The 12,834-nt window shown below is 33.6% G+C and overlaps 1 protein-coding gene across 4 annotated transcripts in view; it reads right to left on the minus strand.

The window, feature by feature from the left end:
- The window catches only part of LOC148598437 (protein PHTF2-like), a 45,140-nt gene extending 32,378 nt beyond the window's left edge, over positions 1-12,762 (minus strand). For 3 of the 4 annotated variants that reach the window (XM_088562625.1, XM_088562624.1, XM_088562623.1), the window contains exons 1-3: positions 12,676-12,762; positions 6,961-7,145; positions 6,243-6,299 (exon numbers count right to left, since the gene is read on the minus strand). In XM_088562625.1, coding sequence (XP_088418751.1) covers positions 6,243-6,299; positions 6,961-7,002 — 99 coding nt within the window. In that variant the 5' untranslated portion in view covers positions 7,003-7,145; positions 12,676-12,762. Of the gene's footprint in view, positions 1-5,602; positions 5,834-6,242; positions 6,300-6,960; positions 7,146-12,675 lie in introns of all 4 variants that reach the window. The other variant, XM_088562626.1, reaches the window with a different exon arrangement.
- Positions 12,763-12,834: the final 72 nt, after the last annotated feature.

The raw sequence follows: 12,834 nt of genomic DNA on the forward strand, positions 1-12,834 counted from the left end.
CTAGAACGAGTTGTGAATGTTAATATTAAATATAACAAGAGGCTCCCAGGAGCCTGAATTGCTCACCTGGTTAAATTTTTGCCTTTTAATGGCAATAACTCTAACAAGGAGTTGTCAGACAATTTTGACTCCATTTGATTCATAGGACACATTTGTAAGCCTTACAATAAGGATCATTTCAGCAATTGAAAGCTATTGGCTAAACCTAACAGATTTGGAGATGTATGCAAAAATCTGCTGTCTGACCCCATTCTTCTACAAGTATTTTTGGAAATGGCAGCCATGTTTATTCAGCAATCAAAAATCGGACATTTCGTTAAGGATACCCTATAAAACAAAAATGCCAACTTTATTGAATTTTGCAGAATAGTTTCTGAGGAGCAGATTTTTTTTAAAAGTAATAACGAGAATTTGGCGTGGATGCCAAAGAGACAACAACCAACAACCCCATCAGGATGAAATGTCATCTTACAGCTACCCATTGGTCTTCAATGAACGATGAGGAAACCCTCATACCACAGGACAGACTATAGCTGACACAAAAACATAATTATACACAGGTACAAAGAGTTGCCCCTATATTGACTCAAGTAACATAAAAATAAAACACCACATGTATGTAAAATGTACATGTACATGTACCAAAACAATGTTCTACAGTGTAAGCAGTAATGACATTCAGGGAATATAATTGATTTCCTCTTGATTAACTGAAAAATCACCTGCAAAATTGTCTTCAGTAGTAACTAAGAGGTCGATTTCACAAAAAGTCGTAAACAAGGACCATCCTAGGAGGCAACTGATACAAAATAGTTGCATTTTGGTTTCAAACTTCGCTGTGTATTACCACAAAAGAAAAGTTAAAGTCGCTCTTGAAATCCGACACATTCCCCTTTTATTTTTTTCAAAATCTACAAGGAAAATCTAGTAGAATATCGGTGATTCTTTAATTATAACTTTATTGTATGTTTTCACAGCTGAAACGAGACGATTCACAGCAGGTCACAACACCTGTTTCCGCCCTGCCACTTACACTCATCTGATCTCCCAATGAGTACTTGACCGGAACTTCTCTAGAATTTACACTAACATTTATGAAAATACACAACACACCTGTCACTACCAATACCATGTCAGAGTTATTGAAACAAATTTTGACACTTAAATTGATAAAAGATTACATTTACTACCATAAATATATTAATATATGACAGTTAAAAATGTTACCACTAACTGTACACATGTCATCATCCAAGGATCTGACTGCGTAACATCAGTTGATCGGAAGCCACCCAAAAGTGACAGTATAAACATAATAAACTATAAATTAATTATCCTTTGTTTTAGTTGACAAATAAAGTGTTACTGAAAATTAAAATTTATCATGGATTAAACGAACATTGTACACTAAAGATAAAATGTCGATACATGCGTGGCTGACAGGCGAGTCGCCGAAAGCTGGTGGATAGCGAAAGTTAGATGAAAATGCAAGAGTCGCCAAGGAAGAAATTTTCCAAAGAAATTTGGCAAAATTCTTTTGACTGATATCAGATGGATTCTGATAAGAAATGGCACTATACTTTGTGTAGAGCTGCTAATATGGACAATCCATATTCCAGAGGTCATGAAAAACCAGCAAAAACGACCAACCATATGCGACATGCGTCCTGTAAGTTTTTTTCTTTTCTGATGTTTTTAACATGGAATAAAACAAAAAATCTTTTGTGGGTAAATAAAAATTCATCTGTTCAATAATTACGATTATACACATAGATCTACAAAGTTATTGACTGGGTGGCGTGAGTTGAGAACGATGTGTCTGTTAATATAAATTTTAGTCGTGTGCACACAATCAACAATAATTTTGTAATTTTAAGTAAATTTTCAATAATTTAGAAAAAAAGAAGCTATGCAAGATTGACATTATCTTTTAAATTCTTTACTTCAGCTCAGCTCCATTTGACTGCCATAAAAAAGAGTAAATTGGCTAAACAGCAACCACTGCAGAAACTACTGGCAACTAAACTAAAAGGATGAAAAGTCATCATGCAGTACATTAAATGCGCCTATTTCCTTGCAAAGAGAGAGCTACACAAAGAAGAACTTCCCCACATTATCAGTTTAATGAGTGAAATAGGCTGTCAAACACTGACAGAAGGAAATTCTTATTTACATGTAAGTTCCAAAGTTGGAGAATTCCAAAGTGAATGTTCAAAAGTGATTTCACTCAATCTTGTTGAAAATATCACAAACTTTTTCTATAACTTTAGATGAAAGCACAGTCCTGGGGGTAGGTGGGGAATCGAAAGTGACTTTTGTTGTATGCTCACTACCTACAGGAGAGACAACTGAATACACTGTTCCTCAGCAATATTGAAATTTCTACTCCAAAAGCAGTTGCCAAGACCATTGTAAATCATGTGGATACAGAACTCAAAAGTCAAGGGTTTAGATGTTTCAAAACTTGTAGGTGTTGGAACTGATGGTGCCAGCATCATGACAGGAAAGAAAAATGGAGTGATTGTAAGGCTCTAGGAATTCAGCCCAGCTTTAGTAGGGATTAATTGAGCTGCACACTGATGTGTGCCCTTGCTGCCTCACAAGCATCTATTCCTCAACTGAAAGAGTAATCAAGGGAACCAAGGTTATAGCAGTAACCAAAAGAATGTAATCCAGGGGCAAAGACCAGATATGGAAAACAGACATATACAACAAAGAACATAAAATAACTAAAATTATACATACAAAGTAACAAAAGCAAATGAGCAACTCTGACTCCATTAAAAACTGGGAGCATGGACCAGGTGCACTGAAGAAATACTCTGACACAGTGGCAAACATTTTCTTTTACTTCAGTGGATCTGCACTTAGATCAAATAAGAAATTCAAATGCTGTTAAACCTTCTACACTAAAGTTTGCTTAAATTCACTCTGTGAGGTGGTTAAGTCTTCAAAAGTCAGTAGAAGTGATATATAGGACTTACCCTGCCCTTCTTATAACCCTTGAGCATGAAGGATTTTCCAATCCAGCTGCAAAGTGGATTTATGCAGAAGTTTCCCAGTACAGTTTTATTGCAATCAGCCATATGCTGATGGACATTTTTGCCATTCCTGGGTAGATTGAGTCGTATTTTTCAAACAAATGATTTGGACCTGAGTAAAATTACATCAATAGTGGAAAGTACCAGTGAAGCTCTTCTTGATTTCAAAGAGGCAGAAGGCATCTATGTAGACAAACTGGAGGAATTTATTACAATGGATGGGGATGATGTTACAAACATGCAACCTGACAATGAAAGTAGAAGATCAGTTGTTCAAGATGTCATTGACACTAACATTGATGGCTTTGATGGATTTGAGAAATGTGATGATCATGAAGAGATTGAAGCAGGACATAATGCAGTTCAAGTCAGATTCTTTTCACAACAGAAAAACATCCTCAGATCTATTATGCCATTGTGAACAATTTAAGAGATTGTTTTCAAGAGAGTGGTTTGATAGAAAAAATGCAAGTATTACAGCCTCTTCACATTACTTCTGCTCACAAAAAAGGAGAGTTGGCAACATCTGGAAACCCAAGTGTTGCTGTTTTAGCTGATCATTTTGCCATCCAAGGAATTGACAAGTGCCTTTGAAATATAAACAATACAAAAGGCTTGCTACAGGTTCTTTTCAAACTTCCTCCCTTTGTGAAATTTGTGAAAAACTTGGCATGGAAAATGAAGCTATAATATAATGCCAAATATTGTAAAACTTGTTCAGTGCTGCACACTTCTACCAGTCAACAGTGCAACATGTAAAAGAGTATTCTCTACCCAAAATAGAATCATGTCAAGGATGAAAACCAATTTACACAATAGTTCAGTGAACGACTTGATGAGAATTTCAGAGGATGGTCCTTCAATGAATAATTTTGACTTTGCCAAGGCCTTGAAAATCTGGAATGATGAAAAAAGAAGGCTATATGGATCTTAAGTTATTAAACTAATGAATTGCGGTGCATGTGCAAATAATAAGTTTTTAGACATTAGATTGACTAGATGTGAAATTTTAAAAAAAAATTAAATGTCTTTTGATTGAAAAAATATCAAATACATTAGTTAATGATCTTATACCTTTTTGTCTTTTTGCATAGTCTTAGAAAGATGAAGTTGTTCAAAAAAGGAATGTCATTATATGATAACATCATTCAAAATTTAACAATGAAACTTGAGCACACTGAGAAGTCTTCTTGAGATTTGAAACTTCTCCCTATTTTTCTCAGAGGGAGAAGTGAAGTCTCCCTGAATTTTGGGTCTAGGATGGTTCCTGGTAAGTGTAAAAACGATTGTAAGTAATGAAATAACAAAGATATTTTTATTATGATGTCATAACTTACGATTATTTTTACACTTACTACTTTTAGTGAAATCAATAAGACGCCATTTTATCTGTCAATTTCATAAGTATTTTAATCTTACAAATGTATGTCTGATAGAAGTTTAAATCTCCATCTCATTTGTACACTTAACAACCTAAAGAATTTCATCTTGTGAATGTCAATTAATCAAGGGAAGATAAACTCTACTCCATGAATAACATAATTGTTTGTATTATTAAGTATGGGAGAGTTCTTTGTGATGTCAGCACTAACCTGTGATTTGGTTTTGGTAGGCAAAAATTCCATAGAGTGGCAAGGGGCATCAAGTTTAAATTATCATAACTTTTTTAAGTTTTTAAGATAATTTTAAAATTCTTTTCTTTCCCAAAATTACAAATAAATTTTTTTTATACATGGAATTTTTATTAAATAAATATTCAGTAATTAGACTGTATCATGTGTATGTGCATCACTAACAGTGTTCTAGGATTATTCAGAAATTAAGGTTTCCTCAGGAAAAATCCATATAAAATAAACTTTTCCACAGTCAATGACTGCTTTTCCAACAAAACAAATCCTTACAAATGAAGTTTTCAACTTGCCACGAGAAAGTGTAACTAAGTACCTAACTTTCCCTGACTCAAATTTCACTTGCCCCGGGTAACAGGAAATAGGAATCCTAGAACACTGCACTAATGAGATTGGTGAACTCTCCTAAAAGTGAAGAAGACAAACAATTAAATGTACGTGTAAGTATATGGGAACTTAAATAATAATGAGTACACTACTATCAACACCTATTTGAATTTCTTCAAAATGGAGATAATGTGTATAGAGTAACCATTCAACACACGACACAGTGGAGTCAACATTTCAAAATCTGCTTGTAGTTAAATTCCTCTGCTTACAGGACAAACTATATTTATTGATTTTTTAAGTTTAATAGTATTTCAGTTACAAATGTGTATACAGTAAATATCAATGGAAAGTATTGGAATGAAGATATTTTATCTCAAGTTTTTAATGTGCTGGCGACATGGAGTCACAGCTGAAGAAAATTATAAGTGACCCCACTGAGAAAAGTGGAGAAATTAAAACTTAGGTTAATGTTACTGTAGGTACATGTACATGCTATACATTAATTCTAATAAATTCAATGAAAACCAATCTTAACCAGCCATTTTCGAAGTCCCTTCATATCATTATCTAAGCATTTTGAATTTGTTTAAACAGAACACCTACCTAAACTAAACCCAACTATACATGTATTTTCCCTATAACTATAAACGGCAGATTTTCAAATAAAAATATTGATTTCAGTTGCTGCTGAAATATAAATAAAAATTTTGGACTTGGGCAAAATATAATTTATGATCCGACATCAAATCCCACATCCTCCATGATCGGAATATAAATGGCCAGTGCCTTTGATAGGAACTGCATCTCACATCCAATGGCATTGAGAGGTTGTCCCTGTAAAAATGACATGGGTGACACAGGGTAAAATTTATCCCACTTAATTTTTTGTTCCAGTGTAATGTTTATATCAAATGAATGTCAAATAGTAGTATTAATTTTTTTTTTAAATCAACAGTCGATGGCTCTGAAAGTAACTTTAAAATTTCCTAAAAAAGCAACAAAATTTTGCACAAAATAAAGTTATTTCCCTTTTTCAATGAATTTCAATGTTTCCTATTTACTTTATTTCTCTTTAACCATTGCAGTAATTCAAAAACTTACATTTCACTTTGAAAAAGGGTGCATTTGTGATATGAAATGGATGAAAATTTTTGAAAACAAAATTTGTCATGTGCCACCAACTGCCTGGTTTTTGCATGGAGTCCTTCTTAAAGGCATATTTACTTTTGTCAAAACTACCCACCGTTAAAACTTTTCTATCAACTGAGTGCTCCCATAGCTGTTTATCATGAAGACCAATCTGAAGTTATAAAATATATTTGGATTAGATCAATTGAATTTACAATCTAAGAGAAATTCTGAATATACATACATGTATACAGCAAATTTCTGAATTCACAATGCTCTTTGTCAATGTATTCCTAGGTTTCTACTGAAGACCTAGAATTTCTTTGATTAATGTCTTTTTAAGAAGTAAAATTCAGTGGAATGAATGAAAAGACAATTAATTTCTCTTACTATAGGAGAATCTTTATATAGGACTGACTACAAAATCCTACATATGTACAGTATGTTAGCAAGCCATTTTATCTATGAGAACTGTATAATTCTGATATACATCCAGTAATTTAACTAGCACTAAAGGCCAAAATTAAAATTGAGTTTGTTTCCTCTTTGCCAACTGGGTCTAAAAAAAAGCTGCCAGGTCAAAAAATTATTTTCAAGAAAATCTATCTTTTTTTTTTTGCAATCGTTTTCCCCATTGACAAACATTTTTTCCATCAAATTCCCCAGTTTCAAAACCAAGCAACACAATTGCACATGTATAATTATCACAAATATTATAAGGTGCACATTTTGCTTTATACACCTGTCAAAAGATCCACAAAAAAACAAACCTAATCTTATCTGTAGTTATAATAACCTGATCGTATATCTTGAAAGTTAATATCAACATTTACCTTTTTCTGATACCATGCTACACTGTCATGGATTTTATCCATTCCTTGTCTAACTCTATGATTAATTCTCTTTACTGAACTACAATATGTTTCTTGGTAGTTCAAAAAGAACAACAAACTTTTTCAAGGATTAGCTGAAGAGCTGGTACAATCTTGATTTCCTTTAATTAAGTCATTTTGTGAATCTGAAATATAAAATTAAGCCTAGCACAGTGAAACCTGCCTAACGAACAGTGAATAATCTGAAAATCTGTCTGAAACACACTCTTTTTTAGAGTCCAACAGTATTGTACTGTAACATGTCTCTTAATAGTTTTGGTCTAGAAGTCAGGGATGTCAAAGGAAGCCATTAGTAGCTGTCATTCCTGCTCATCTTTGGACGGCTACATGTACTTTATTTTTTAAAATGGGTCAACTCCAACAAAATTTTCACTTGAAGTATTTTGCACATTCTGCAGTTTTATCAATTTCCAAGACTGAGGATTATCAGGGCTCAAGCTACTTGAAAAAAAAAAGGTTGAAGTGACTTGTGGCAAGTCTAGAGTGGAAATTGAGTATACCTGTCCACGTTGCCCATGCATCCTGGTGGTCACTTTTAAATCTTGTTGTTTTGACAGAAATCATAACTACAACATATTTTAAACATACGGATGTTTCTAGAAAAGCAGAGGATGCTTACCCTACCGGTGCACCTGGTCCATGCTCCCAGTTTTTAGTGGAGTCCAAGTTGCTCATTTGCTTTTGTTACTTTGTATGTATGATTTTAGTTACTTTATGTTCTTTGTTGTGTATATCTGTTTTCCATGTCTGGTCTTTGTCCCTGGATTACATTCTTTTGATTACCGCTATAACCTTGGTTCCCTAGATTACTCTTTTACATAATAAATATTACGGTCCTGTTGTATTATAAGAAGCATATCTAATTGTATGAACTTGCAGAAACAAATATTTCACAGGTGTCAATACAGCTTCTTTATAATTAAGTCATCAATTACCTGTAGGGCAGGGATTAAAGCAGAGAAGAGTGATCATTTGCCAACAAATGAATTATAACAAAGTATCTGCGGTAACCTTTGACAAGTGCCATTTGATCTCTTTAATTGACAGTTAATCAATGAACGGTAGTGGCATGTTTGAATACAGTGTGTGTGTAAACAAATAAATTGTATCATATTAGAACATTTGATTTAACGTTATTCAAGTCTTACTCAATAGTTCAACTTAACATATATGAATTTGGAAAAAACAATTCATCCTGCAAGATGAATTCTGAGATAAATACTTTTACGGCCATGTGATGGAAAAGGAGCTCCCTCCTTTTGCATATAATATTTAAAATTCCTAAAGAAATACAGCTAAGATTGGATGTGTAACCCCGTATGAAAGATACAACTATTTACAACTGCATCCCCTTTTTCTATGGCGCAGCATCATGTTGCTATGAATTTCTCACGGTGGCTAAGGATGCAGGTGTTCTTTCTTGGACTTTTGATTGACAGGTAATCAATTAAATAAAACGTCGAGGATGTGGTTTAAGTAAAGATGCAGTATCGTTGATTGACAGGTAATACATTATAGGAATATTGAGGGTGTGATTTCAAGTATTGAGAACTGAAACTGGACAGTCAACCTGCGTGTACAAGAAAATGGCACTTACATGTACTCGAGAAGACATATACATACACAATGTAGGTGATTTAATTTTGTGTGTACTAAGATTGAGGAGAAATAAATTGTTGTTTTTTTTGTCAACAATCGTAAAAAAAAAAAATTTATAAGATATACAATGAGTGTGACCTTCATGGAATTTGAGAATGGACATATTCGTGTATAATTGAAGCGAACGAGGGCTGGCGTTACGAAATTTGCTAAAATTTGAAAGTTACTCTCAACTATGATAATTTATTATGTATCCATTTCAAAAACTACAAGTGAAAGGCAAAATAACGCAAAATATAAGAAATCTAATTTTTGTCCCGTTTTAATATTGAAATATATTGGAGATTTTCAGAAAAAAAGTCTGCTTTATTTGAAGTCGGCACACTAGTGTTATAAGTTAATTTATTCTACATATAATAAGCCGTAAAATTCATACCAAAAGAATTTAAATTTTTTTTATTAGATCATATCTGGGGGATTCAAACACTATTTTTATTTTAAAAGAGGTTTTAAATGTTGAAATTTTGATTTAAAAAAAAAAACACTTTGCATGCCCCTAATACGCTTCAGTAATCATGAAAATTAAATTAGGTTTCTTTTAATTCTTTAATCTAAATATTACCAAACAATTCCTTCTTGTTAATTTGCAGTTGATCGACCACTTCCTGTATATTGGGTAAGAGTGACACGCTCAGGTAATAAGCAGTAACATTACACAGATAATACACACTATTTCCGGTACAATTAGTGACATTTGACTAAATAAGTTAACGTTTCAAACACATTTCTAGTTGACTATGATATGAAATATCACAAATGCATTACAAGATTATAACGTTTGTAAATAGAAAAAAAAAATGCTTGTAGTGAGCATGATTTTTCAAGAACAGTGAATATTTTATTATTTAGAAGAAAAACATGATTGCCCTTGTATCATTTACTTGTTTGTATATTCATAAATTAACAATGGAAATTTCGGAAATGAGAATAATAATGTTTCTGGAATAAAGTTCGAAAAGATTCTAAAAGAAATAACGTGATTTCAAAATAAAACACTTTAATGGAAATCTATTTTCGAAAATGCATTTTGATATGTGAAGATTTTCGGTAATTAAATAAAATTAAAGACTTAATCAAAAGGTCTGAAATTTTGATTTAATGTCAGCAGTTATCAAAAATAAAAAAAAAAAAACAATACAGTATTTATATTTCTATATATCTCTCAAGTTACATGTTTTATGAATGATGGCGTAGAAATTTAAATACTTTCGTGTATTATTACTCCTTCTCATTATCTATGCAAATAAGGCACATTGTTCGTCGATTGATAAATCGATATCTGTTGCCGTGTCAACGAAATGTCAATTAACCTCATACCATGCTCAAAATCCAGGGACACACCTATTGATGAAACGTGAAAAGCAATGATTGGATGACGATATTACAAAGGCATTTATCAAATTTGCATAAGAAATTGACACACTTCACATGCATTTTTGTCGTTGTTGGTTTGAAAACAAAAGTAAATAAAGGCGACCTGTAAGAATTATTACGTAAGAAACCCATCAGTAAAATAAGTAGTTTGCACGCAAATACTTGATTTTCTTGACCATCATAATTTACAATTTGTATGCTACTGTTTTATTTAATAACAGAACTAATCGTCAAAATTGTTCAACTAAGTGAAGGGGAAAAAAACGGAAGAAATAATTTGTTCAACTGTCTTCTGTGTGCTAAATCTTAAAGAACTAACTGCACATTTTCACCCATCACTATATTCAGCTAACGTGTGCTCGGATAATATGTGGTTAAATCCATTAACATTTGAAAACTCATGAACTATGCGGTTGAATATTTCTTGATCATATATTATTCTCCCACTTTCGAATTTTCTTTAAATGACACGATACTGAAATTGTTTAATGATAGACGGTAAGTTAAAGTTGCACGCGTTTGATTCAAACTCGTTCTTTCACTCAGGAAATAAAAATGTACAACTGTGTTAAATAGGTAGTCAGTGAAATAAGGACATCGCAAATACATGATTGTCTTGAACATCGTAATTTTACAATTTGTAGCAATCTGGTCAGATGTACAATATTATTACATGATACATGTAGCAACTGGAAATGTTTAATTTAAGGCCTTATGAATTTCCTTTAAAAAAAATATATCAAACCTTGTAATTCATATAAAAACCTAATTATCTTAATTCCTAAATAAACACCTATTGGCCTCACAATTTTGGCTTGAGGCCAATTATACGTAAAAGAAAATTGATTCTCACGGTCAAGGTAATGATTGACACATTGTTCTTTTATTTGAACTTGGTAATAAAATTGCCGATCTTGGATCAAATCCAATCAACAGGTTATTACGCATTCACCGGAGACCATGGGTGTGGACACTATACTGTCCATCCGACACGGTGGGCACATGGGTGTCTGTCCAGCGTGTGCACAAAGCGTGGACAACTTGATTTGTCCACCGTGGGCGAGTGAAATTGTCAAAATAGTCGTTAGGTGTAGTGTATGTAAGCAACTCTATTTCTTGTTTGTTTGTTCGGTTTAACGCCCGAGCAGCAATATTTCAGCTATATTCCGGGGATGAACATGAAGTGGATGATAAAATGAACATGAAATGATGATGAAATGAAAAATGGGATGGGACACAAGGACAATGGGGTCGACAAATTTTGATTACCACTGGAAACAGGGAGAGGTGGGTAGGGTCAGGCAAATTAGCCTCCTGTTGCGGAGCCCTATGGTTCCTACTCCGGGATAATACCACAGTAGGGTTCTTGAACGTGGCATCTTTCCTAGCACGGTGCACCACTATGGTTTGCGGTCAGGTTTTCCGTATTATAGCCTGACAACCCCAGCATACAACACACCAGGGGTACCCCATTCCACCACATGGGGCACACAACCCATTTGCTCTGTGGGCAGAGTGCCCTAGCCCCTGGCTAGAATTCTGAGCACTATTTAGTCGCCTTTCACAACAAGCTTAGCGCCGCTACAGGCCTATTCTTTTGACACCCGGACCTGCACAGGCCGCAACACTATTCCTAAAGGCTTTTTTATACTTTTTTTTATTTATCAAACTAAAAATAGGGTGCTCCAGAAAAACAAAATCTGGGTCCAAGACCCCCAGAATGCAGGATTTTGCACCCTTTATTCAAAAGCTTCTGGAAATCTTGAGCCACCCCAGACCCTGTCACAAGGCGCGCCATGCAAGCACTGCACTGCAGACGGCTGTGCTGTCCGCGTGTTATGTACTGCCTGCTACTTTGATTATTTGCTTGGTACTTAAACCCTACTGACATTCCTGTGAAGTACATGAACAATGTACATGTAGTACTGCAAAATTGCACAACCTTCAAATCTGTTGTTGACAATGGTCAAAATGACTGGGAGTTTTGAGAGGTCTGATTTACAATGTCTATGTATCACATTACATGCATGTATTTGAGCATTTGCATTTAATATTATTAGAACTGTCATTTCTTGTATGTTTGGATTTGTAAAGTATTTGTATTTTCATTTAAATTTTAAGGCATTTAAAATGATTTACAAAAGTCAAAATAACATCGGTTACTGTTGACCTTTCTGGAGCAAATAAGTTTACCCCAAATTTAAAGTGGTTTTAATGCAGTTAAAGTTCTATGCTTCTATAATGTTGTACATTGTATGTTTTGTTCTTGTTGTGTTGAAATTTTGATGTTTCCAGTGTTCCTAAAATGCATCCTATCACCTTTCACATAATTTGCGTCATAACTTCATAAGAAAGTGGCAGGGAAATTTTGAAACAGATAAAAAAAATATTCAGTATTTTAGATAAAAGACATAATTAACTGAAAAAACAGGGGACAATTGAATTTAAACTCCCTCTATATGCAAACAATGAAACCTGTCTGACGTTTTAAAACAGCTGATATTCATTAAGCCGAATTAAGACAAATTTTGTAAAGGACAAATGCAAAATGACGGGACACGTGCCAAGATTAAGTTTAAGTTTTTAGAAATCTGTAGATTGAAAGACATAACACAAACTTACCTAATACACAATGTTTTTAAGTAAACTGTCCTCCGATGAACTTGACATTTTCATTTTCAACAATCTCACCTTTGTTCTGAAGAGTTTAAAAACCGGAAGTTATTTGGCGGGAGATTTCGTATGATATTATAATCGAGGCCTCTATAACGTCAAAATAAT

This window comes from Perna viridis, chromosome 14, assembly GCF_037379345.1.
Source record: "Perna viridis isolate PV_CMFRI_1.1 ecotype Kerala chromosome 14, ASM3737934v1, whole genome shotgun sequence".
Classification (NCBI taxonomy): Eukaryota; Metazoa; Mollusca; class Bivalvia; order Mytilida; family Mytilidae; genus Perna; species Perna viridis.